This window comes from Apus apus, chromosome 2, assembly GCF_020740795.1.
Source record: "Apus apus isolate bApuApu2 chromosome 2, bApuApu2.pri.cur, whole genome shotgun sequence".
Taxonomy (NCBI): domain Eukaryota; kingdom Metazoa; phylum Chordata; class Aves; order Apodiformes; family Apodidae; genus Apus; species Apus apus.
Genome location: NC_067283.1, coordinates 68,811,233 through 68,838,982, shown reverse-complemented (window position 1 = coordinate 68,838,982; position 27,750 = coordinate 68,811,233). Strand labels below are relative to the sequence as shown.

The following is a 27,750-nucleotide window of genomic DNA, read 5'->3' as shown; positions in this document are numbered from 1 at the left end:
CTTGAAGAGAAGAAATTGGCAGCGAGAGAAAAACTAAACAGTTTGCTGCATTGTTCCAGCAGGCAGAAAGACAGGGCTATGCCATGCAGTGAGTAGGTGTGATTAGCTCATTTGTCATTTGTTTAAACTAACGTGAAGCAGAAAGCAGAAGTCTAAGTACACGGAAATAGCACCCTCCAGTTCTGATTAGCTTCTTGTTTATACCACGTTGTGAGAAGCTAAGGCTGCATTGACTCACTTAACCCTTCTGCAGGCTTGAATGTAGTAACTCTGAGCTCCCTTGGAGAAAGAAAGGAGCAGCTCCCTTCACAGAGAGTTAGCAAGAAGCAGAAAAGTAATCCTGCAAACTACCACCACCACCATGAAGACATCAAATGTTCTTCTTGTCATCTTAGTCCTGCTTTACATCAATGCCAGCACAGAATGGCCTACGCACACAGTCTGCAAAGAGGACAACTTGGAAATACATTACAAAAGCTGTGGTGAGATTTTTTTTTTAAATTTCCATTTTCCTTTTAGCTGGGCAACAAAGTGGTTCTTACACAGTGACAGGTTTATAAGCCAGACAATGAATGGAAGAGTTACACTCCCAAGCCAGCACTGAGTTTTGCAGGTAAATTATTTTCAGTCTTTCAAATTAATGTGACAAATACAAATCAAACTGTATTTAGTTAGAAGATAATAAAGAGGAAACAATGTAATCTAATTCAGAATAATAAACAGCTGTCATAAATGTAGTCCAGCACGAAAGAGAATACTAGGATTTTTATCTTGAAGTTAGGCTAAAAAAAAATAAGAGAAAGATCCTAGATCCTTATCTTTATTCCCCCTGGGATGACACAGACTTAAATGCACTGATCTCCTGTTTTCCTAATGTGCAACAAGGCTGTGGTGGTGTGCTTTCTGTCCTCCCACTTGGAGTGACAAGAGACCCAGCTTGACAGTGGGAAGGATTCGTGTTCTCCACCATCACCCTCACGCTCAGCGAGACTTCAGTGGCAGCACTTAACAAAGGCGTTTCCCAGGGACCATAAGGTTTTGTTTGTTCTTTAAATCTGTAGAGGAGTAAAGGAGCAAGCAGCACTCGAATGACTGGAAATTAATTCACTGAGTGGTGCCTGCTTTCCACCTCTTGCTTTGCTGGCCTTGTGCCTCTTCTATTGTGCTGATCTGCTTTACAACTGGGACAAAGGGAATTAGATCCACAGACACCTCATTCATTTTCCACACGTGATGTGAAAAGCGATTCATGGCAAATGAGCACCCCAGAGTTTGTTTTTCCAATTCATCCTGACACAAAGGATTTCCCAGGGGGCTTTTTCTCCCCTGTAGCTTCTGTGCAGTTTTGCACACCCATTAAAATAAAGCCAGTGAGGGACAAGAGAAGTAAATAAATATTTGTAATGCTGCTCTTTACTGGCCTGCTCCCAGGAGACATAAGTCAGGCTTCACGTATTATAAATGGGAATACTGCATTAGGGAAGTATTTAATTAGATAGTGAGTACAAGCTTTGGTATTATCTTTAGTTTTGTAATACTTCATTGTGTAAGTTAATTCTGTTGCCTCAACAGCTCTCAGTTAGCATGAGATGCTTTGACACAGAGTCAATTCAAACTGTGAAGAAATTTGTCTGCTGGGCACGTGTCAGTCAGGCATGGCTTCTTACTATGCACATCACTGGCCTACCTAACAAAATGAATTTGTTTAGAGCTTGTGTGTCACTTATTTGGGTTTGCCACACAAAGAAAGGTAGGAGGTGCATTCATTAAGAAGGAATTCACAGCTTGAGAAGCACAAGCCAGAGATCATACAGGTCAGGTCCCAGCATTGAGAATGGTTTTCTGTTCTCCCAGGCACAGCTACAGGAGATGAGAAGATTACTCAGATGTGGAAACAATGCAAGAATTTAATTCCTCACTGCTTTACAGCTCTGGCAAACTCAGCTGTGGCAACATTCAGCTGCTGTCACGGTGTTCTGCCCTGCCTTTTCCCAGAGGCTACAACACCTGTAGCATCAGATCAGGACACACCATCTGTGTCTTTGCTGATCCAGCTCCTAGTCTGGTAGCTTGCATAAAGCAGAAAAATAGGTTTTTTAGGCTGAGCCCAAAATTCTACAGGTGAGGAGGATTAATCCAAGTACACTTGTCTACATTGCCTTTGGAGAAAGTACTGCTCTTACTGAGCTAACTGGCAAGCTCAAAGGTGCCAAAGGTACCAATCACCCTTTCATGAGAGGGGAAGCTTTGTCCCCACTTCATTTCACTTAAACCACAACTAGATGGGCAAAACATAGCTTTGCTATTTAGCTGTGTCCCAGCAATTGTTCTCACCCAGGAGGGAACAGACAGGCTAGTGCCTAGGTTTTACAAGACCCTTTCCCAACAAACAGCCTCATGATAACTTTGTACTGTCACCAAGCTCAGAGTTACTGTTAGGCAACTGCCCATACTCTTTACCTATTTCAGGAGAAGGCTGCCCTGCATGTGCCTGCAGACTGCAAAATCCCCATGGTATTTCCTGCTCCACTGAAGATGCCAGAGGGTTGGAACTGGATTATGTTTAGGATCCCTTCCAACCCAAACTATTCTATTATTCTATATTTTTAGGATTCTTTGGCCACAACAAGGTATCCAGTACAAAATATTTGGTAAAGGATTCCCTGTTGGCTTCAAGAGGGTCAGGATTTCTCTGCTATTGTTCTTACTATATACTCTAGTATGATATCAGTGAAGAGTTGAATCAAGCAAAATTTAAGAAAGTTGAGAGAATTTTAGCCAAGTACTTCGTAACTTTACTTCTGGAGCTGAATGTCCTCTTAATAGAGTTCAGTCTGAGCATTTAAAAAGGAGCTAAGTGTTCATTTTTACTCTGCAGTTTATCTCCTATGCAGTAAAAATCTGACTAAAGCAAAAAATATGAGCTAATACAACTGTGACAAATGTAGCAGAGAAGCTTATGTGGCTAACTGAAGACAGAGAAGCATAGCAATAACAAGTAACCAGGAACAAGTCCCAATTTCCTGTTGCAAACACTTACTCTGGCTGTGTCCTGTCCCTATAATGGGTAAGATATAAGCATGCAGCAAGCCCCCAGCCTCACTTCATGCTCTGGATCCTCTAAAAGAGACCCCCATTCCTACCCAGACACATCAGGCTAAACGTTCAGTAACCAGGACCTCCAGGGATACATACAATGAAAGGGCTGGACAAGACCCTACTGATCAATGATCATGCACTTGTAAAAAAGTCTTTTAAAATAAATCAGACAAAAATCCTCAGCAGCAAGGCCATAGCAAGAAACTCAGGCTGAGAGATGAGTGGTATAAAAGTAAACAGACGGTAGACTGCCTCCTCTGTATAACCGCAGGAGACATAACACCGAGACAGTTTATAAATAGCAAGACTTTTGCTATCAGTGCCAGTCTTCCTCCCAGGAACAAGTGACAAAAATGAAGGAAGATCTCAACTGACCACAAATCACTAGAAACCTGGGCAGGGATCCCAAGATAAAAGCAGCACAGGTTAACAACTCTGACTGAGAAAAGAGAACTGTAATTGGCAAGTCTTTGCAGACACATGAAAAGAACCTGTTACACAAATGGCTGATTCCTATCCCTTTTAATTTCACACTGATTTTTACAGTAATAATGCTTTTGATGTTTCTAGCTACATCTTAAAAGGCAATTGCCTAGGAAGGGAAAGGTGGGAAAGCAATGGTAGTGAAGTGCCCCAAGCAGATTCCAGTGCTATTTGAGTGTCAGTCACCCAACTCCAAGTGCAGTGGAGTGAGAGACTACAAAATATAACTCTTCGCCACATCTACCAGCACCTGCTTCCAGACCATTCATGTAAGCCTAATTGTCTTAATTAGCCACAAAAACTGTCTTACAACATAGTGTTCAAATGGGACCCTTTTCATAGGGTAAAGCAGGTGATTGCTGCCACAGACACATGAAATACATTTTCTAATTATTTTTACAGCTCTTTCTTGAAATATTAGTTGGGCCTACAACAACAAATAGTAATTGTAGAATGCCTGGGTTTGTTTCAACCAGCAAATCCAGACCAGTATGTTCAGTGATTAATAAAGCTCTATGTTTAGATTAGAACATGGGAGATTTCAGAGTTGCCTGCTGCCTGAAGCTGTAGATTTTATGACAGTGAAGAAAAGGCTACTGATAAGGCAGAAGGTTCTTAGAAAGGGTCTGAAGAGCATCAGCCATTAAGAACTTTGTTTTCTATGCAGAGGAGTAAATAATAGAGAATATCAGGGAGACCTTCAGGAGAGGCAAAGTAGTAGTACTTGATGATGACGTCTTGAGAGATTCCCTAGGCTTTATAAAACACTGCTCAGACCACATGGAATTTATTTTTTTACTATCACAGACAAACATTTCTGAATTAATGTTTGATTTTGTTTGCTTTTCCTATTTTTTTTTCATCTGAAACAAGGTTAATAGCCATTAGCTGAAGTTTCAGGAGAAGGTGCAATCAGTATTTATTTCAACCTCCTGAACCTAAATGTGAAACTGGCTGCTGTCTTCTTTACAAGTTTTATATCTGCATATCTACAGATTTAAAATAATAAAACATATTTAGAGATAAGTATAATGATTTGGCTTTAATTAATGTCTTCTGCTAGACAAAGAAGCAGGGCCCTGTGGTCACCTAGAGAATTATTTTTACATGCCAATGACTCTTCCTAAACAGAGCAAAGTCAGACTGAATTTGTGTCCACTAAGCTCCATGACTGCTTGTATAGCTCTATGTCACACTCCATGCAGGGTCATTTCTATAAAGCTTTTTCCTGCCCTACGTTGGTACAGTAGGAGAGGACAACATTGCCCATCTCAATACAAGGTTGCACAGGATTGCCTTTAATAGAAAAACTCCCATTTGTATGGCTGTTCTTGAAACTTGCAAGCTCAGATTTTGATCTCCCTTAAAATGGCCTCTTGAAGTCAACAGGGTTATTCTTATGGAGAACCTGCTGTGTTCAGATAGCACAATATAGGCACTCTCCTATTAATTTCTGCTTTGAGAGAACTTTTTAATGCCTGAAAAACAGACAGACAAGCAAAAGTGGAGACCGATAGACCGGCTAGATTTCAATTTTCTGATTATTTGTCTGTCAATGTCGAGTTGTTTCAGCCTAGGGTCCCCCTCATGCACTCAGCCTGTCATATTTTCTTTCTCCTACATACCGAGAGATCAATTATACTACTTCTGTTAAAATCCTCTTTTTCCTTTTAAAAAAAATAGACCTGTAACATCCATCCCTGCTCAATCACCAATACTAAGTTGTAAACATTGTAGCACTACTTTTACGGCACATTACTTCGTTTTCTTTGTCAACTGATGTTACTACTTCCTTTTTATTCCCATAGCCACACACTTACATCCTTTAGTTAAAGAACCATAGAATCATGAAACTATTCAGGTTGGAAAAAACCCTTGGCATCACCGAGTCCAACCATCATCCCTACTCTGCAAAGTTCTCCCCTAAACCATCTCCACCAACGCCACATCCAAACAACCCTTCAACACATCCAGGGATGGTGACTCAATCACCTCCCTTGGCAGCCTATTCCAGTGTCTGACCACTCTTTCTGTGAAAACAATATTCCTAACGTCCAGTCTAAACCTCCCCTGTTGCAGCTTGAAGCCATTCCCTCTTGTTCTGTCACTAATTACCTGTGAGAAGAGACCAGCACCAACCTCTCTACAATGTCCTTTCAGGTAGTTGTAGAGACTGATGAGGTCTCCCCTCAGCTTCCTCTTTCTCAAACTAAACATTCCCAGCTCCTTCAAATGTTCTTCATAAGATTTATTCTCTAGGCCCTTCACCAGCTTCATTGCCCTCCTCTGTACTCGCTCCAGCACCTCGAGATCTCTCTTGAATTGAGGTGCCCAAAACTGGATGCAACACTCCAGGTGTGGCCTCACCAGTGCTGAGTACAGGAGGACAATCACCTCTCTGCTTCTGCTGGTCACACCATTTCTAATACAGGCCAGGATGCCCTTGGCTTTCTTGGCGACCTGGGCACACTGCTGGCTCATGTTCAGCCGCTTGTCAATTACAACCCCCAAGTCCTTTTCTGCCAGACACTTTCCAGCCACACTTCCCCAGGCCTGTAGCATTGCCTGGGGTTGTTGTGGCCCAAGTGCAGGACCCAGCACTTGGCTTTCTTGAAATCCAGACCATTAACAATCTAACCTACTCCAATTCTTCAACTCGCAAAAACATCTGTAAAAAAATTCTCACTTCATGCATCTTCAGGGCAAATGTTCTAGACACTTGGTAAAGAAGGTTCTTTTTCCATTATTCTTTGGGGGATTTTTTTGGCAGACAGATTGAGCCAGATGCTTCTCTTGGACTTACTTATTTCCCTTAAGCAATCTCCAGAAATTGCTTCTGCTTCTAAATTATTTAAAGCCAAACAACACCAACTCCCCTCTGATCTTTTGTTGCATAGATCACTAATGGGCAAACAATCAAAGACCTTAAGAATTTCACTTGAAAACATTTTTTTGTTTGTTTGCTCTGTCCAAGCCATCTTAGTGTCACAGCCTTGCTGCGATGTTCATCTGGTACAGCTTACTTATTCCAGGGGGAAGGCCAGATGTTGACATACATATTTCTGGCACCAGATCCTAAAAAACTGAAGCTATCATCAAGGTAGCACAGATATGAGTGAACATGCAAATCTTTTTTAAGTTTTGGTCCTTTTGTTAATTAAAACTACCTTATATCTGTTTCATTCTTCACCTCATTAGAGAGGATTAAAACTTCCGCTTCATATGTGACCTCTTAAGTTTGCTCTGATCTAATTTTACCTTTTCTTTCAGAGAGGGGAGAGTATTTAGTAAGTTTTAAAATGTAAATGGTAAGGAGGAGCAGGAGACAATTTCATACTTTCCAGGTACTCTGGCAAAAACATTAGATTCAGCATCTTTGAACCATTTAGCAAAATCAATATTCATGCTTTCACTGAGACTAGCAGAGGAGAGAATTAACCTCAGCTGAACTTTTACCACTGTGCTTTAAATTTTCCCATCTAATTTAGTTCTCAGAAGTTTTCTCATGGTGTCCATTTCTTCACCAAAACACTGAAGTTCCTGCATCATGGGCTGCAAAAAGGTTGTTTGTGTGACAGCATATCTCCAACTGCTAAATCTAAACCAGTAGACACGTTTTTCCACCTGTTGACTTTTGCCACGTGTTTAGTTGTTTTAGCCACTGAGTCATTAAGGAATTGCAAGCATGAGGGGTAGCAGCCTGCAAAGCAAGCCGTAGGAAAATTGTTCTCCCTTTTGGAAACAAATAGGAGAGACATACCTAGAAAACTGAATATTGCATTATAGTCAAGAAGTACTGTGGGCAAGGCACAACTGTCATTTGCTATTGTACACTTGAGTCTCAATGGAGTTACTGTAATATATTAAAAATATACTAAACAGGTGAGTCACAGCTATGTTAACAGTGTGATGAAAGTTTAAGATTAGTTTCCTTTATTAAATAAGTATAAGTTATCAAAAGGCACGTTTACTCCACCAAAGAACAAAGTACAGCTGCTCTTCAGTGCTGCAGTGTAAAGCTTTCTGTGTCAGTCTATGAAGGATTGCTACACTTTCTTGATGTTGCCACACCATCTCATCTAGACCTGTCATCATGGCCTCAAAACAGTTCTGGACCTTAAAATGCTTACAGTTTACCAAAGAAAAGAGGCAGGAGATCAGGTTCTCGCAGCAATTTAACATCCATCAGCAAAAATAATCTAAGAAAAATTAACACCTCAGAAAATATGAAAAAAGGACTTCAGCATTATTGTGTGTTGGTGTCACTGCACCGGCTTCAAGGAGCCTTATGGCAACCTAAAACTAGGGAGGAACAGTGGCCACCAGCAACAAAATACCTAAATACCCTGTACACATCCTTTATATACCAAATCCAAAACCTCTGATCCATTACAGATGCTGCTTTTAGATTCAGGAGAGCTTTCAGTTGCCAAAAGCTAGGATCTTGAAAGCTACCGCAAATTAATTCAGTGCATCAGTTTTCTCTTCACCTGAAGATGGATGGTTCCTGTCAAATCATCCAGCAGTGATTGGGCAGGCGGCAACCCAGCTTGTTTCCTCAGCAGAGGGAGCATGCTATTCCAATTACAGCTTACTGCCACACTCCTGTGGTGGATTTCAACCCATCCTGGGAAAATGGGAACATTTAGCCCATTTATATGCTGCTGATTACTGTTCTGTATAATCAGTGGTAAAGCCTGCTATCCCAGAGCATGGCATGTGTCTAACAGCAGGGCAGTTTCTAGTAATGCTTGGTTCTATTTCTGACACAAGTCTGCAAGTCTGTTGTGAATCCCCAGGCTTCCTGGCAAGCATTGATGTCCAGAGATCTCCATCTCAAGTAGAGCAGTATAAAGAATGATTTAAAAAAGCAGGAAGAGAGAAGAGACAGATACAATTAGGCATACAGACAGTTACTGTATGCATCTTACGCAGTGCATGGTATTTTCTTACCAACAGAACACAAGAACAAAGACTTTTTCTCACTAATACATTCCCTGCTGGGCCCAAATTAATGCAGCATTTTCTTGTTACACTGCTGTAGTTGAAGCATGCCCTGCCTCCCTTTCTCTCTCAAGCTAACTAGGACAAATCAGGATTATCAAATACAAACACAGATCTGTGTATGCTATCTTTCAAAACCAGTATCTTTCAGTTGTCTTCTCAAACAGGCTTAGACAGAGCCTTGTCATACCCCATGAAGCACAGAACCTTCACTTACCATATACCACCACTGCCAAAAGAAAGGGAAGTCTCCATGAACCTTCAGACCCTGGGCCTCCCCTCAGGCCCTGGAAAACAGCTCTAACAAGCCTGCAGTCAAGAAAGGTGTGCCCGGCAGAAAAAGGCAGGAAGATTCAGGTCAATTCTTTGGCAAGGATGCTTTATGTATGCTGGTGACACCCCTCTCTCCAGACACAGCCCTCCAGCTGCAGAGAGCCCCTCACACCTGCAGTCTTTACAGGGGCTTCCCTCCAGCTCATCACGCCACACAGCTCCTCACCCAGGTCACCATCAGCTCCATGGCCATGGGTGGCAGCCGGGTGACCTCAGCTTGGTACCAGGCAAATCTCTTCCTTTCTTCTCCATCTGCCACACTTCAAGCCCTTTGCTCACAGGCTGAGCCGTCCATCCTGCACCTGTTCCTCACACCCCAACTGCTGCTACTATTGCAGGCAGTGCCCCAGCAACAGGTCTGAAGAAGCTACCAGCCTTCTGAGTTAGTGTTTCTGAATATTTGTGAATTTGGACATCAGTTATACTCAGCAATGAGTTTTATTTGAAATAGTAACAGAATAAGAATAGTATTAAGAATAAAGTCTTCATCCTTCATTTAAACTAATTTTGTAAGACACTGGAATAGCCTTGCTTCAAAACTAGGGCCATCAATACAGGTCAGTAATGCTTAATCAAACTAAACTGTATATAGTTGCTCTTTGCATTACCAGTGTTCAGCATGCTTGAGGATGGAGTGGAAATAATTTAAATATTGCATAAACTTTTTTTTTCTTAACCATATTTCAAGTTTCTCTTGCTAATGTTCTGGCATTTCTTTTAGCTTATAGATTATATTGAGACCAAATCTTCAGGCTTCCCTCTGCAGCCAACTAAATTTTATCATAAAGGCCACAGTTATTTCCTCCACCACCCATCGCTAAGAGCTTCAGATTTAAGCAAACCTCAGACACTAGAAGATGATAGCTCTACCTGCAAAGGGGGATTCCCACAGTCTGTAGCCCTAGGATGTTAGGAATATTTGAATTAAATTTTCCCTATTCCTTCACCTCCATGTTGCCTAGGCAAGTTATAAAGGTACAGGAGATAAAATATACCATGACTTCTGAAAAGAAAGCAACAGTGACTGTCCAGATGAGGCAGAAGCCCAAAGCTGGTCAAATCTGAGGTGAGCTTCTTGGGATAAAACATCCTCCTGGTAAACTATCCACAGCCAACCTGAGTTTCATAATTCACTCTGCTCTCTTCTGCAAAGAGGCTGCTTCTCCCAGCCATGTCTGGACATGGCAATAGCATGGAGAGAAGGCAGGTCCAGAAAGAAGCTAATTAAACTGAAGGTGCTCAGGGAAATCTAGATGTACAATTGGAGTTAATTCAGCTGATGCTTCTTCCTCAGTACCTTTTAAGTAGATTCCAGTGTCAAATATAACCTTGAGCATTCAGGTTAATTCATTTAAATAGACATTAGAGAGAAAATGTTGAGTGAATACATAACGTCTGAGATCCCAAACAGCTCCTCATTCTTTCCCTCTCCTTTCATCACCTTGAATGTTATAAGGACTAATTATATAATTTTATTAAGAGCTTTGAAGGTGAGGAGTGTTGGGTAATTACTAAATATGTTTCTTCCTTGTGCTAATTACCAGCTCCTCTAGCACCAGTCTGTCCTTGTATGACCCTAGCCAAGTGCAACAATGTTATTCCATTCAACTATGTGGCCTGTCTGCTCCTAAAAAGTATTATTTTGAAACACCCAAGGCTTACCAATTTGGATAGTCTTGACATCACTGCAAGACTTACAGATGTGGACTCTTACACGCAAAGCTTGCCTGCTCTTTGCTTCTATTCACATGTACCACTGATTTCCATGCTTATATGGAAACAATGTAATTTTAGGGCAGATTCAGATGAGAGTAGAGCCAGTAGAGGATAGTTAACAAGACGGGGGAAGGGAGAGAGAATAAAAGAGAGAGGCTGTTGTATACCAGCCCAGCAAAATTCCTATAACAGGTGCTTCCCATCTGACCATGCAGTTTCTGAAATGCCTGGTTAGTCATCTAGCAGCTCAGGCTCTAAGGGGCATAGCCACAGCAGGCTACCACATTATCATTCCCAGCTGTCTGCTTCATCTTCCTGATGGAGATCACACACACACCCCAGAACACAGGAGGCTGCGCAGACACATGGGGTATAAGAGCAGCTCCAGCTCACAGCCCTGTGTCTTGGAGTACACCCATGTTCAGTAGGAGTGTGATCTGGTGGCCCCAAAACTCCAGTAACTGAGACAAGAGAGTGTGTCCCCATCTGTTGTCCCTCTTACTGGAGTAATAATCTCCATCAAAGGTATAAGTCTTACAGGCAGGATGGTGACACAGATACATGACTATAAATATGTCTGAGGTAGTTTACCTATGAACCTTCTGCCAAGAAGAAGAGCAGGAAAAGAAACTGTAGAAAGAAAAGCTGAGGAACTCTTCTGAGCTTCTAGGTTTTACTGCGCACTACAGGCCATATGCAAGGAAAACTACATCCCAAGCCAATATAGTGATAGATCTCCACTAGGGTACTTGAGTAAGGGAGAAATGGGAGGTGGAATGCAGGTGGTCAGCTGGCACTCTGCCAGGTAAATGTGAACAGTAGCAAGATGCCAGGTACATCCCAAATTTACCTCTCACAAAGCAGGATTGTGCTACAGAAGCCAGTCTTCAGTAAAAGCCACCCTTTCAGAATTGGATACAGTAGTGAGCTCAGCATTAGCCCCAGAATCAAGTCAAATAACAGGTCTAAGAGACCTTACAGTGCATTGATTGTTTAAAAGAGCTAAAGACCTGACTCTACCCAAGTAGTTGCGGGAAAGATTTAGAACTGTCTAGAGAGAAACTTCAGTCAAAATCCTGTTCCCAGGCACCTTCATGCTAGCTGCAAGTACATTGCAGCCCCAGGCCTTCTCACAGGGACACAAAAAATACCCTCTTTCCCCCAATAAACAGGATTTTCACTGATAAACCTTAACACGTTTGCAAAATTTCCAGCAACGTTTTAAGCATTGGTGTTATATCAAAGCTGTACTAGAAAAGCAAAACTCTGCAAGTAGTTCAAGAGTTTCTAGTCTAGAAACTCTAGCTGCTAGTCTAGAGACACTAGTTTTAATTATGGAAGAGGGAGCAGATTGAAAGGAGTGGGTGGAGGGAAGTCTGGGAACATACAGTACTGTGCACTATGAAATGTTTCAGGGAAGTGGAAGGCTGAAGGGCAGCTCCACGTATTTTAGAGATTTTATGGTAAATGTTATTGCTCTTCACATGTGAAAGACATAACATGTATTTTTTTCAGTCTAAGCAGCTCACTTCAGATAGAGGCAAATAAGGAAGAATAAGTATTAAACCTCCATAAGAGACACAGTGACTCACAGTTGTGCATCCAAGATGAAACACAAAAATGGTAACTCAAGTTGCCTTTGCCACACGAGGCACTCCTCAACATTTAAAGAAGGGTAGGGCACCATACATTAGTTCAGAGTGCATAGCTAAATTTACAGACATCTTCACTTATCAAATGATTAAAACCCAGTTTGTTTTTTTTTCAATTGCCTTTTTGCAGAAATCTTTCTGCCTACATGTTTTGGAATCCAGGCTCCCTGGCACCATAGCTTTAGCAACACAGCCATCCCTTCAAGTCATTTCAGCAGGAGGCCCCCCCACGTGCACCACAGCACCTAAAACATTGCATTGTAACATCACAGCCTGAATTTCCACTGAGAGACGGTCAGAAAATTGAGGTTTCTTTTGCCAGTTATAATTTCTCAGCAATAGAGCAACAACACAAAATCCAAGTGCTCGAATTAACAAATTTTACTGGAATTTCTCATGTGAGTGGTTCCATGCTTTTTACTTCTCTAGAGAACCAGTCAATAGTTCTCTGGATACACTAGAGTCCTACACTGCATCACTAGTGGTCCAGTAGAAAACATCCATGTCTACAACACACCATGATATGTCATCTGTCAAAGGAGCTCAATCCATAGAAAAAAAAAAATCAAGCAGGCATGAGACATCATAACTAAAACAACCCTGAAATCAGGTTCGTTCTAAGAAGCTTAGCTTAATGAACATCCCCTTTGCAGCCAAAGGGTTACTGATGAGAAATTTTGACCTTAGATTAAATAATAGGGTTAGGGCTAGAAGTTTGTTGACCAACACACAGCCTAGCCCCTTGGAAAAAAAAGAGCATCCTGTATGTTGCAGTGCTGGTTCTGACAACAGCTCCTCTGGGAATTACAGAGCTGACAATTTTAGTCATTCGACAGCCAGCACTGTTTGTAGGCATCAACGCCAAAGTTGCTCTGAATCTGCACAGCTGTTTCCTCAACTTTGTCTCACCATGCAAAGCCAAGAAGGGCTCTTGCAGTCCAGAGGAAAACGGAAACCAAGCCCTGAGAGGTGGTACAGACCAGAGGGGAAACAGGCATAACGGTCCTAGAGAAAAGAGAAGTTTGACATGCTTTCCAGCTGGAGCAGGAAACTGCTCTCCTACCCCAATGAAACAGTTTCTGAAGCTGCAATAACAAAGCAAGGACCAAGAGGAACATGGAAAGGGAGGAAAAACAACCTAATGACTCTTGTCACAGTTGAGTAGGTGATAAACAACTTCAGACTCCAAGTTTTGTCCCAAGCAGATAATGCAACTGCAGAGACTGATTGAGTAGTGTGGAGGACAAAATCCAGCAGAGACACACAGAACTGTAGGAAATACCAGTGACTTTTATCTTTCTCCTTTAAACGGTTATTTTTATTTATCAGATCTTAGAACTTGGGAGCTCCTTTTGGACCACACTGAGAATCCATGTGCTGCAAAGTCTGGCTTTGTCAGAGCCCCGAGCTCCTCCTGGCACTTTAATTCAAGTCATGCTCCCCTCCAAACAATCAGGCTTTGGTCATCCAGGCTTGCTCCCTGCTAGCTGTTACAGCAGTGGGGTACTGCTGCAAAAATAGGGCCAGACTCCAGAAATGCTAGCTCAGCCTCACAGAGAACATGCATGATTCAAGTTTCACTACAGCATGAGAAGAAAAATTTGTTATTTTCAATTCAATGCTAAGAATACCTCAAGAAACAGTAACTGTGAAACAGAATTGAATCCCTAGGTCACCATCAGCTCTATGTAAACCAGGGAGTCTACATCTGCTTCTGTGTGTGTTGCAATTACTTCTCTGGTTTCCACAGAGAAGAAAGTTAGATGCATAAGCTGGCTGGAAAGCCACCATGAGGGACAAACCCGTGCCTAAAAAAATACTTGAGGCTGAAGATTATATGCTGCCAAACTGGCCAAATCTTGAGCCTCAAACACAGCTCTGGAAAATACCTGCACGTGCTGCTGGTTGCAGCAGCTGAGCTGTCAGTTGTTGCTGCTGGCTGTCACCAGGGAGTGACACATTGGCAAGGCTTCAGGCATAGCACAGAGTCTCATGGAGGCTGGCAAGGCAGAAGGTGGAAGTGGGGGGAAAACAGTTGCATTTGTACAGGAGTTTTGGAGCTTCATGCAGAGAAACAGACACTATGGGAGCTGGTAAAAGCCACATTCATGACAGTCATCAGCTGCAGGGCTCCCTTTATCCTCAGCTCTGCTAAACTCTCCCAGAGAGAGAGAAATATATTTCCTGGGTTAGAGATAGCACATGATGGTGGATCCAGCATCAAACACTGCATAATCTCAGTTACACAATTTTATCTTCATTTTTGGACTTTTCATCCCACTTCAGAATTCAGATTCCCAACCAGCCTCACCAAGCCATCTTGTGATACAAATGAATTAAAGATCATCTTCATAGCCAATTGCTGATCAGCGCTGAGGAAGGAATGACAATGCACAGAGCCTCAGAAGAGCAGCTGTGCAAAGACTTCACTGTTGAATGATTATTAACTACCCATCACTGTGGGGAACTTGCTTTTCCTGAACTTGCCTTACTTTCCCACACAGTAGGTTTTAGCTACATATAGGCCATCATCTGAAGGAGCTTCAGATTGAAATGGCAAGAAGCAGCTATTAAATACAAAGTAGGGGAACTCTGAGCACATTTTGCAGAATTTCTAAGCACTATGTAATCTGTTGTTTTAATAATTCTTCTATGTTTTATTGTTTTCTTCTATACAATCAGTATCTCATTAAAAATGCAATTTGTTACCTATTGCTTTTTGTCTCCAAATAGATCCCAAGCAAGATTTTGCTTTCAGTGTTGACCATTGTTCCGAAATTGCAAGCCAAACCTTTAACGTCAGAGCTGCAATGGTTTTAAGTAAGTGAATTCTTGTTTTCTCACACCACAAACAGGTAATCCGTGTGTGAGTATTGAAAAGTAAGCAAGGGTGACAGCCTCCTATAAAATATGAACGGGCTGAGAAATTTCAGAACCTGCGCAGGCTACAGAAACATCAGTTCTCTTATCAGCTGTGTCTCAGAGTATGTGTGTCACCCTAAGCAGGTCATATCAGCCCTCAGCCCCTGTTCCTGTCCTGCCTTTCATTTGTACATATGGATAGCCAAGGGGGAAGATGCTCTAGAGGTTGTTTTCACAGCTAACTCTTCCGAGAAGACTCTTGTTGTATGAGACAGCTACAGCAATCCCACTCTTGTGTCAGCACCAGCAGTGCCTACCAAATCACCAAGGCAATCAACCCTTGCAGATGGGAGATCGAATTAAGGGACTCCCACAGAGTAAGGTGGGGGCACCTCTCTGCAGTGCTTGGACATGCAAAGAAGCATGCTGGGGATCCAGAGCACTGCAGGAGTGCTAGCCTGAGTCATGCCATGCTAGCTAGCAGTCATACCAACAGCTCACCACCTGTGCTAACTGAAATTATCTCCCCCAGCATTTGACTGATCAGCAATAAAAGGTCAAAAACAGAATTGCATTTGCACTAATGGGCTGAGTGTTCAAGTTAATATTAGCTATAGTTTGACTTGTGATGTTTGTACAAGAAAGCCCCCTTCTGACAGCCCCATTGGCTCACCTAGAACCTCTACTACCAGGGCATAGGTATGAGAGTGCTACTGTATGCTCCTGGGGATGAAAATACGTTTGTGTGCCAAGTGCCTGGGGAATGCTTGCTTCCATGCGAAAGGTGTCCCTCCCATGATACATGCTGCCCTTTTGCCTTTAAACAAACCTCCAACATCAAATTACAGGCATTTGCAAATATTTTTTCAACAACTCTGAGTACGGGGCCTGCTTCTAAATCCAGTAGCCTCCCTGGCTATATGTTAGCAAGCTAGGCTCAGGAAGGCAACCTCCTAAGGCTGCCAGTCCAGTCTCTGGCACAGGTCTGGCTTAGGCAAGCTACAGTTTTCCCAGGCAAGAGGTACAGGCCTGCTGTGGCCCCTCTACTAGGGACACTAGGGAAGAAACAGCTTTGGTACATGGACACAAGCTTCACTTAAACTACTTGGCCTTAGTGTCAGAGTGGTCATGAACGTAGTTTAACAATCAAAATATATGCTATTAAAGTCCCCTGTTCTATACCTCAAGGAACTTAGACACCTGCTCTCGAAACATGGACTTCTGTATATCAGGAGTTATCCATGAAGAAAAAACATGCAATGGCTTAAACACCATAGGAAAAGATTGTATATATTTTAAAATAAATTAATAAACCTGTTTATCTTTGCACTTTCTCTGAGCTCTCCTGCTTTGTGTGTAGGACAGAGCATCAAGGAACTTCGCGTCAAGCTTGACCTAATCATGAATGGAAAGACTGTCCTGAGCTACTCAGAGACACTTTGTGAGCCGGGTCATTCTAAGCTTATTTTTTGTGGAAAGAAGAAAGGAGGTAAGTCAGGTAGCACTCCATGTTTTGTGGCTACTGAATACTCCAAGCAGGACACACCCACTGTGTTGTTGAACACATCAATATATCCTTATGTTCTGTTTACTTCAACAGCATGTTAATAGATGACAGAAACACAGTAGGGCAGAGATGTTTTCACTTCAGAGCCTGCTTTTTCCTCTAACCTGTTTGCTTGCTTTTCTTTGAATTACAGAAATATCACATGCACATGGACTTTTTTAAGTCCATAAAAAATAACTGTGGTAACGTGACCATACCAAACAGCAGAGAGGTCCCTAAGCCCTATTTATAGCCACATGGCTGTCATGTGAGCAAGAAGTATTGCAGAACTGGCCTTTATTTTTGTCAAAGAAATGGCTGAGCAAACAAACAAGCTGTTCAGAACATGTTCTTCACTATTAAGCAAGTAACACTTCCATGTCCTTAAAAGCAGTTCTTAACTCACTTTGAGGATTTCTGCTTTAACAAGAATATTTGGACCAAGATCCTATTGAATGCCATCTATGGTTTGAATCTTGTTTCTGCTCAACATGTGCCTATGCAGCAGTAAGATTACTTCAGTTCATGCCAAAATACCAAATGGTTAAAATTTGCACCAGTTGATACACAGTGGCATTAGCTGCCTGCAGAGAGTAGGCATCTTTTGTCCCAGGTGAGCCTGGGCACCCTGAGGTCCCTGCTGTTGTGATGCAGGCCAAGCAGTGCAAGGCTAGCCCTGCTGTGTCCAGAAGAACTGTGGTCATGCCTCTGGACTGTCATATCTTAAATGGTTATTTTGAAATCCCTCTTACACCATGACCATCTCTTTAGGCTGATTTTAAAATAAGCAGGTAAAGCTGCAAGGAAGTTGCAGAGTTTCAAGTTGTTAGAGCATCAGTTAGTTTTAGCAGCTCTGCTTTCCTTCCATTCACTTGCATCTTCATCCCGATAATGCTGTAATAATTCCTGTGGCACGGCTATGAGTTTAAAGACCATGCATAGCACCACTGCTAAGCCAGCCCCTAGAAAATTAGTAAGACATTTCATACAACATAGAAATGTCACGAAATAGAGAAACCTGCATGACAAACAATTGTGTAAATCCTGTAAGCCAGATAGACAAAAAATTAAAATCAGAGGTTTCTTCATTGTGCATTGAATCACAAAGGGAAAAAAAACACCCACAGACTTGCTCAAAAAAACTCTTATTCTGATGAAGTACTAAATAACAATCTTTAGAGAATATGTTAAAGAGAAGTGGAATCAGTCCTTAGCTGAGCATAAAATGCTATTCATATATTAAGCCACGAAGCCAAAACCTCCTGAGGTTTCCAGGTCCCTTAAACAGAGAGGTGATTGGTTCTACTAATTGAAGTACATGATGATATAAAGTCATAGCTGGTTGTTTAAATAATAATATATATCTTCATTTAGAAGCAACCCTAAGTTAGTGCAAGGATCATTGCCACACACTTTTTAATACACACCCTCTTGTTCAATACTTGCTTTTAATTTAGTAATTAAAGTCACAGTGGGAAAGTGAACTTTCTCAGACTAAGGTTCAAACTGAAAAGGTGGTATTTCATAATTAGTTGACATTTGATTCTAACCAATGTTTTAGGACACAAGTGAGATGAAGACCAGTTTGAGGTAATTTAGCACAGTCATAATTTACCATATTAGCACAGCCATAAATCTGACCTAATGCTTATGCAGAAAGCACAGTCTTGTGAATGGCCATGAATGCAGCCTTGCAAAGGTACAGAGGAGCAAATAGCTCTTTCAACCGAAGCTTTTCATGCAGAGTCCTTTTTTCCTCTCTTGTACAGGCGACACTTCCAACATCTGGCCAGACCTGACCCAAGTTTAAATACAGCTCCACATAGAATTTGCTTGCCTTCTACAAGTAGATTAAAAATTGTCTGATCCTCCTTCTCCCAAAAGGAGACAGAATTTAGCTCTGCTACAGACTTTGTTGGTCCACTCACTCATATGGACAAGGAGCGCAGCAGTTAAAGGAAGAGAGACTTATAAGAGCCACATGTGGCAAAGTCTTTGGTGTTTAGTGGTGTGGGCTTGGGTTGTGTGTTTTTTCTTTTCCCTTTGCTCTCCTATAATGGTACAGTTTTGCCCTGACTGGAAATACTTTAGGAGACTTAAAATAGCTGCAGGTTTCATGTTCATCATGACCATAATATTTACTATTTGAGTTAAGCAAAGGTCACATTTAGCACTGTTCACTGGGACTCCTAAATAAGAATCCAAAAACTTTTTCTTTGAGCTGTGTGACTGTTGTGAAGTTGCTAGCTCAAAGGGTGCATGGAAGTGGGCAGCTGTCCATTTAAGAAGAAGAACAACAACAAAAACTGCTAAATTCTTTGTGGCATAACATGAACTCAGCTCTTCCTCTTTTTTAGTAGAAAGTGCTGGTTATTTCCCATTTCCTTCAAAGAAAATAGTTACACAAGATTTAACAGATTTCCTAATGTAATCACTAAAATGGGTGAAAAAGACCTACCAGGGTAATGTTCAGCAATATGCCAACCACAGCTTGCAGGCTTAAACAAAACTTCCTGACAAAAGATAGTTGCATCCCCTGCAAGTCCACAAGTTTCCTTTCAGTTCTAACTGATAAAGGCACCATCCCAGAACTTGCACAATTCTTTACGCACACTCCCAAACCATAGAGAAAGCCTCTCTCGCTCCAAATCTCCATTCCTTACATGATTGCCCTTTTTTGTTGGCATTGCAGTGAGCAAGTTTCTAAAGTAGTATTTGTGAATAGAAGCAGAGAACAAGTTACAGAACTGGGTATCACACAGAGTTTAGGTACACGTTTCTGAGAAAGCCGCCACAGCACAAAGCTAAGGTCTTGGGGCTGATATACAAGGCTGTCTTGCTTAGCCCCTTCATCTCACTTTTTCCTTCCCAGTAAAAAGAGTGGATGTTTCTCACCTAGCTACGTATTTATATGCATATATGTATTTATATTTTTCTCACTCATCTATACACCTATAGCTGACAGTTACTCAGATCATTCCTGTATCCCTAAAACTCACAGAAGTTGTGTATCAGTTGCATGGGTGCAAGATCGTGTCCTAGAAGAACTCCAACATGAAGCATTTAAGTTCTAAAAAGATTTAAAACAGCAAAAGGAAGAGGTGGGTGCAGATGTACAAGCCCTTTATATAGTACAAGAGTGTGAGAATGTTTAAAGATTTTCAGTGCAAGGAAGATCTGAGAAAGAGGAGTGAGAATTTCATTATAGGTGTTTAGTCAGAAATGGGAGGCCTCTTCATGATAAATGATAACTAGTAACTTGAAGTAATCCTCAGGAAGTTCTTACATTTTTGAAAACTGCCTCAGACTAGAAGCTGCTAGAGGCCTACTCAGTGACAGGGAAAAGGACAAGTTACTTTTGCTAGAAATGATAGTGAAAAGCTGCTACAGTTAATACAATATCAAGCATTTTCCAGGGTGCTCTACAGAAGTCACCTGCAGTAAGAACTTTAAGAAAAAGGGCTGAACATGGTAGGTCAACTGAAAGCACATCACTGATGACAGCAGGCTTGACATACTATAACTTACTAGCAGACCAATAAAGACATAGGGGACTTTGTAATTGGAAAAATGCCTTTGTGATTTTTGCTTTTCCCCAGTGTTCATACATTTTTTGCAACTACATCTGGGCTTGCTCTAAAAAGACCACGGAATTCTTTTAATGAAGTAGGCTCAGTGTTTGTGACAGTTACTCTTGCTGCAGCAGATGTGTTCATCCTCTTTCAATTGAGGAATGCAAAAATATGTGAATACATGGAGAAAAACGTGAGGATATGAAGGATGCTGTGACAAACTATAGTCCTTAAAACCTTGGAGGATGTTTACATGTCTGGAATTATAGGAGAAATCCTCATGGGAGAGGAATCATAGAATCATAGAATCATAGAATCCTAGGGGTTGGAAGGGACCTCGAAAGATCATCTAGTCCACCCCCCCTGCCAGAGCAGGGTCACCTAGAGTACATCACACAGGAAGGCGTCCAGGTGGGTTTTGAATGTCTCCAGCGAAGGAGACTCCACAGCCTCTCTGGGCAGCCTGTTCCAGTGCTCTGTCACTCTTACAGTAAAAAAATTTTTCCTGATATTCATCTTAAACCTCCTATGCTCCAACTTGTATCCATTACTCCTTGTCCTATCACTGGTCTTCACTGAAAAAAGCTTAACTCCATCGTCTTGACACTCACCCTTTACATATTTGTAAACATTGATGAGGTCCCCCCTCAGTCTCCTTTTCTCCAAACTAAAGAGACCCAGCTCCCTCAGCCTTTCCTCATAAGGGAGATGTTCCACTCCCTTCAGCATCCTTGTGGCTCTGCGCTGGACTCTTTCAAGCACTTCCCTGTCCTTCTTGAACTGAGGGGCCCAGAACTGGACACAATATTCCAGATGTGGCCTCACCAATGCAGAATAGAGGGGGAGGAGAACCTCTCTTGACCTACTAACCACACCCTTTCTAATACACCCCAGGATGCCATTGGCCTTCTTAGCCACAAGGGCACACTGCTGACTCATGGTCATCCTCCTGTCTACCATGACCCCCAGGTCCCTTTCACCTACACTGCTCTCCAGCAGGTCAGCCCCCAACCTGTACTGCTGCATGGCGTTTTTCTTCCCCAAACACTAAATGAGGAACACTAAATGAGATTTGAAAAGCCTGATCTAGCCAGCATAAGCACTGAGGTGGTTGCCATGGTCCAAAGTGAGTATGAATAATAAAATTCAGCAAATCTATGGTTCCATATTATTTCCTTCAGGACTCAACTAGCTGAAAATTAAAAGTGCCCTTGCTTTCCTGTCAGGACATATTTTCAAAACAGCATAGTACTTTTTACCCACATGATTGAAGCAAGGAAGGTCACAAGTCTTTTCTGATGTTCAGGAGAAACCTCCCATATTTCAGCTTGTTCTCACCAGCTCTTGTGCCGTCACTGGGCACCATAGGAAAGAGCCTGGCTCTGTCTTCTTTGCATGTCTCCCCCCTTCAGGTATTGGTACACACTGATGTGCTCTCCCCTAATCTTTGTTTTCTAGGCTGATGCTTTTAGCTCCCTCAGCCTCTCCTCATCAGAGAGATGTTTCAATCCCTTGATCATCCCAGCAGCCCTCCATTGGACTCTCTCCAGTAGCTCCACAGGATTAACAGGTTCACACCTGTGAACCACTGCCAGACCCCTGGTTAGAAAAAGCTAAATAAGGGCAATGCTAAAGCACAAAGTAGTAAACATGGACCTCAAACTGGACACACAGTATCTAGCTCCACAGTTTGAGGATCCCTAAAACATAGTACAGCCCATAAGAGTGACTAAATTGATTACCAAACAGAGGTACAACTACCACAAATGACAGCAATGACAGAAAACTTCTCAGAGAGGCCTGAGGCAGAGCCTTAAAGCTGGATTCATTTAGCTCTGATGTAATCATTACTTTGTCACAGCAAAGGGGGAGTGAGGGGGAAATAGCTTCTACCTACACTGAAGGAGAGATTAGCATTGCCATCATTTCAGAAGCAAATTTATGGCCTGATGACTCCTACTTCATTTAAAAATGTAGACTTTGCAGAGCCTGAATGCTGCATCTGTATGTTTATATTTTGATGGCTTTCTGACAGCCTAAGTGAGACCCTAACAAGCCACATGACCCTGGAGAAGTTTCCACATCCCTGTGAAAAAGGAGAGTGCACAGCCCAGTTTCCTCTCCACTCCTCTCTGCTGCCATCCAAGGTTTGGTAGGCTCAGAGTTGACTGAAGGAGAGAGAGACAAAAAAGGGTCTCTGCTGAACGAAAGGACACACAGACCACGCCATTGCATGGCCCACACCACCCTGAGGGGGCAGCTCACAATATGGCTTAGCACACATCAACACACAGCTCAAGTACCAAGGGAGCCACTCATCACCCAGTCATGCAGTCTGCAGTGTCTTTAACTCCCAGTTAGACTCCAGTGAAGTTGTGAACAGAGAAGTGGGCTGTACTGTATCTTTTTAAACTCTTGAGTCACCGCCCTCTGCAGAGGAGATGCGTCAGACTCCAGGGCTCTTGCTTCATGCACAGAAGCCAGCAGTGATCGCAACTGCTCTTTGAAGGGGAATAGACTTCTTAGTGTCCAGCCGAAGTAGCCAGGGATGCAGAGAGGAATGAGTACAAGTGCTGCAACATAGCTCAGTTTGAGAGTGACAAGCCAGAACATGCTTACTCTATTTTGGTATTAGGTTTTACAGTGCAAAGCTGAGAAGTTTCACATATTTTCTAGCTCCTAGGGTCATCAGGGCATTATGTTTAACAAGCTCCTCATTAACGCAAAGGTTTAGAACATTGGTCATGTCACGGGTTTCTCTAACTCTTTTCCTAGTTCATTTTATATTCATAATTCTTTAATATAAGTTTGTTCTAAGGCATTGACTAACATTTCATAGCATGGGGAAGACTTTCTGCGGACTCTTTCCCAGTCAGACACCTACTGCATTACAGGATGGACCATACTACATAAATATGTTACAAACCTTTTGTCCAACCTTTCACAAAAAACAGTTTAAACCAGCACAGCAAGGCTGGACTGAAACAACTCTCAAGAAGTGACAAGCATCAAGATGCCAACACATACTCATATAAATATGATTAAACACTCCTCTGTCACTGTCAAAGAATATTTCATGACACCTACAAAAGAGAATCCTTAAACAGTTCTTAAGACTTCTCCACAACTTGTGGAGGACAAATTGGGCAAAAAATTCTGAAATACACAAACATCTACAAATTTTATTTTCAGTCAAGTCTGTGCAGTTTGGCCCAGTAAGCTATGAAAAAGTAGGAGGAACTGCAGAACAGCTTGCTAATTCTGTCCATTAGTGTCAAAGTTGCCCTTTCTTCAACAGCAAAGAGCAAGCGTGCCTCACCATTGGGAAGATGAGGATTAGAAGGTGGAACTCCTGGGCTCTTTTCCAGTCACCAACTTGTAGTGGCTTTAGCACATCATGTAACTTCTTGGTGAATGCTCCCTCAGCAGTGAGACAGACATATTCCTTTAAGGTCATGTTCAGGAAGCAAAGTCCACGCTTAGAGAAACATTCAGCTCAGATGAGTTTTTCTTCAAGTACCAGAACAGTATTGTTCAGCTATTGCAGCTGCAGGTGTTTAACTTTTCATGCTAAGGACCTGTGTCTAGAAATCCCCCTCCCCTTTCATTTCCCCATTTGCAGAATGCAGGCTGACATAGGAACACCCACCCAGCTGTGCAAAGCCATGACCCCCTCCTCCACTGAGAAAAGGACTCCGCGTCCTCCATGAGCCTAGGCCCTGTCCTGCCTTCCCCATATGGCAGTACACAACCTGACATTTCTCAGGAGGGCTGTCACACGACTTTACAGAGCAGTGTGTTGTTCCGTAACACTTGTCACTGCTACAGTTTACAGTGCTATTACCAAAAAGCACCTACAACCAGCTGCTTGCTTCCTTTATGTGCTGCATATGCCTAACCCTCCATCATAATTTTTACTTTTCAGAACACCTCTACTATGAGGGACCAGTCACACTGGGAATCAAAGAAATCCCACAGGTAAGCTAGTCACAGCTGTGCTTCCAAGCAGAAGGGCTTTCTGGATGGGGTATGGTCAGAAGACTGCCAGCAATCCTATCAGCATATTCCAAGCTCCCCCAGCTGGCACACTGGATCTGATAGCATTTGCATGACCAGCCCTTTCCAATATTAAGTGGCTTTGCTTAAGGTATTAGACAACCACCATTATCCAGAGACAAACAGGTTTTCTTAGGATAGCAGATCCCCTCTACCAGCACCGAGTCATGGAGCCATGCAGATGCAATTGTACATGTCCTACTGCACGTATATGGTGTTAGTGAGGTCTTCTAAGTTGCAAACAAAAGTACAAGTTTTTGGGTCAAGAACACTTTGCCTGAACTTACGCAGCCTTAAAATAAGAAAGCAATGTCTTAGAAAGGTGAGAAGACAGTACTCCATGAATTGCTCTAAAATCCTGGTCATCCAATTCTGATGCTCTTTACAAGCAGCCTTCTCCACACAGAGCAAAGCTCCATCCTTAAAGGTCAACCAAATCATATTGTAAAGCAAGATAGGTCTCAAATGCCAAACATACTATAGTGTCTCTTAACTAGTTACAACATGAATCTATATTTGACCAGTAGATAGCAAAGGATTTTTAGCCACATATGCCAAGAGACTAGATTGGAGGAAAGAAGGCCAGATCTGGATCATCAAGGCATCTAGTTGAGAATGTGGTGAAGAGGCTCATGGTCACCACTTTGAAGTCTCACAGTTCAGGTGATAAAACACTGCTTAGATTTACTCACACAGAGAAGCACAGCATGAGCTCTCAGTTCTTCAGGAGCAGAGATAAAACCTATGTCACAGCTTCAAAGATGAGATATGGGGCCTGCTCAGCACTGGATTGGTCCAGGTGCAGCAAAAGTAGAAAACAGGATCAGGATAGAGATACAAAACAAGGACATGAGTTCCAGAGAGCCTGGCCTGTCCAGACCTGTAGGGGTGATATCAAGGATAGCTGGCTTTTAAGAGGATCGAGCCTCCATAACAGGTACCATCTTGTGTCTCAGTCTTGCCTCAGTGATAGCAGCAAACAAACCCTTCATTTTTCCAAGGCTTTCACACAGAAAGCTGAGGTCCCTTGCACAGGCTGTTATACCACCCTTACCAGCCTGCTTCCTTGAAGGCTACATCTAGAGATGCTGTGTTGATCAATGCCCTTTTTTTCTTACACTGGAGTACCTAAGCTCCTATCAGTCACTATCCTGCTCCAGGAGCAGCTTTACTAACAGGCTGAGGACACTTTTGTCATACAGGCACTAGAGAATTTGAATTATAGGTCTTTAGAACAAAAATAAGCCCTAGAAGCATCCACTCAGACCAGTAAAACTTCAGTTCTGGGTAAATTAGCTGAATTTGGAGCCAGAAATTCCATAACTGTTCACAATCCTCCCTTTAATAACATTTTTTGCCCATGAGCAAAAAATTATTCTGGAGGAGGAAAAAAGAAAATCTCATCACCAACAAGCAATGGAAATGAGTTATTATAAACTCTCTTCCATTTATGAAACTGTAAGCTTTTGGAGAATTAATATGCTTGAGAGAAAGGGAATAGGAAGCCTTTTTTGTTAATTAATCAATCAGGCAAAGAACACCATCCTTCCATGCCTGCAATAAGGAGTTACTCCACGCAGTGATCATCTCCTTATTACAAAGAACAGCCTGAAGGACATTTGTGCAGTCTGCACAGCAATTACAACAAGGCTGTATTCTCATGAGCATACTGCCATTGGGCCTCTCTCTTTAAATTTGGAAGTTACACTGAGCTTGAACCTCTCTGTGAGGACACAGGCCAGTTACTGCTTTAGAAATCCCATGGTAAAAGGCAAATGTCAAGGAGTCTGACTCATTCTAGCTGTGCCTTCTTCTACTCCAGAAGCAGAAGAGTTCTGAGCAGGGCAAGGTTTCTCTATGGTTCAAGGCCAGGAGGTCACTGCTGCCAAACTCTCCCACCCCAGGTTTTGCTCCCCTCCACACTCCAGGAGAACACAAAGATAAACTGCAGTGCCAGCAATCTAGAGTGAATGACATCCAGTTCACCTCTTCCTCCAAATCTGTTAAATGAGCCTTGTCAACTCTCCTGCCCAGTCCTTCTCCAAGTGTCTGGAGAGAACGTTTTGACCACTAAAGCCACAGGTTCTTTAAGGTTGACTTTTTTGCACTGCAATGATGAATGTTCTCCCCAAAGCCTAAATTATTACAATTTGAAGGTAAACTACCTCATTTTATCATATAGGAATTCGTGACAAATTGAATCATCTCTACAAGCCAACCCCCAAGGTGCTCTCTTTTATAAAACTGAATATCAATAACAATGTACATACTGAACAACAAGATCCAAGGAAGAGCAGTGCCAGACAACTGAGCACCTCTTCCTCTTCCAGTTACTAAACACAGGCCACACTATGCTTGTCCATAGGAATAATGGGAAGTTAAACAGATTTGAAAGGCATTTTTATGCATCAAAACATTTTGTTCCTCTTGTACTGGTTTAATTTTGAACTTGTGCTGTCAGCATTGATATCCCCAATGAGAATATTTTGGCAGAAAATATAGGCAAGTCCTTTAACAGTTCTGAATCTCATTTGGACACAAAAGGTTTTTGGATGAACTTGATGGGGAATGTATTATTCAGTTTTTAGGAGGAGGACTCCCTCACAGAAACAGAAGCAGTTATATACTACTGATGGGCTAATCTTTTGCTTTGTGTTTGTCTCACACAGGGAGATTACACTATTACAGCAAAGCTGACTAATGAAGATCATGCCCTTGTTGCTTGTGCTGATTTTACTGTGAAAAATTATTTAGACTATTACTAACAAATTAATGTCATGAAAGCTACAGACTACCAAAGCTATTCAAGCCAAATTAGCTGCTTGTATGTTAAAATGATTCTGAAGGAAAATAGTCCCTACACGGGTGGCTCTGATGCTATTGCTCTTTATAATTCACTGTTTTCAAGAAGTCACTAAACTCTCTAGTGGTAATTTTATCTCTAAATGTACAGTGTAGCCCACCTTTTGCTTCTAATATATACAAGTAATATACACAAGTAAATATATGCAACTAAAGTATCCAATACCAGCATTGTCATTTTAGGATGAGAATAGCATGAGGAAGAACAGGCAAGAGCCTGGACATTTTTGTTTTGCAGTAAATTATGGACTTACCCATTTCTAACACAGGCTAAAGAAGACTTGCATATTTGTCCTATTATGATGTTACAGCACTCAACATTATCAGTCTTCCCCAGTGCCTATCTGGAGCCTCCACTAATACAGATTTCATTATAACCACAACCAAAGACCTGATAGGACAAACATGCCCTTTTTTCCCCAGTGATCCATGCCCTGTCACTGGATTGCTGTCACTCAGATCTTCTGGAATTTTTATTCTTTAGTGCCCTTTAAGTGATATGTGAATCATTCTCTATATAAGCTATGTGTTCTTCTTGCTTCTTAATAAATTCATAATGAAAGAA

The 27,750-nt window shown here is 42.0% G+C and overlaps 2 protein-coding genes across 3 annotated transcripts in view; one reads left to right on the top strand and one right to left on the bottom strand.

Annotated features, from left to right (window-relative positions):
- Positions 1 to 27,750, bottom strand: part of F13A1 (coagulation factor XIII A chain) — a 280,265-nt gene that overhangs the window by 154,752 nt on the left and 97,763 nt on the right. The window lies entirely within an intron of this gene.
- On the top strand, positions 184 to 27,750 carry LY86 (lymphocyte antigen 86). The gene is made up of 5 exons (XM_051610979.1): positions 184 to 482; positions 15,021 to 15,107; positions 16,510 to 16,638; positions 24,193 to 24,245; positions 26,993 to 27,750. Exons 1-5 carry the CDS (start codon positions 362 to 364, stop codon positions 27,086 to 27,088), a joined length of 486 nt encoding a protein of 161 aa, XP_051466939.1. The 5' UTR covers positions 184 to 361; the 3' UTR covers positions 27,089 to 27,750.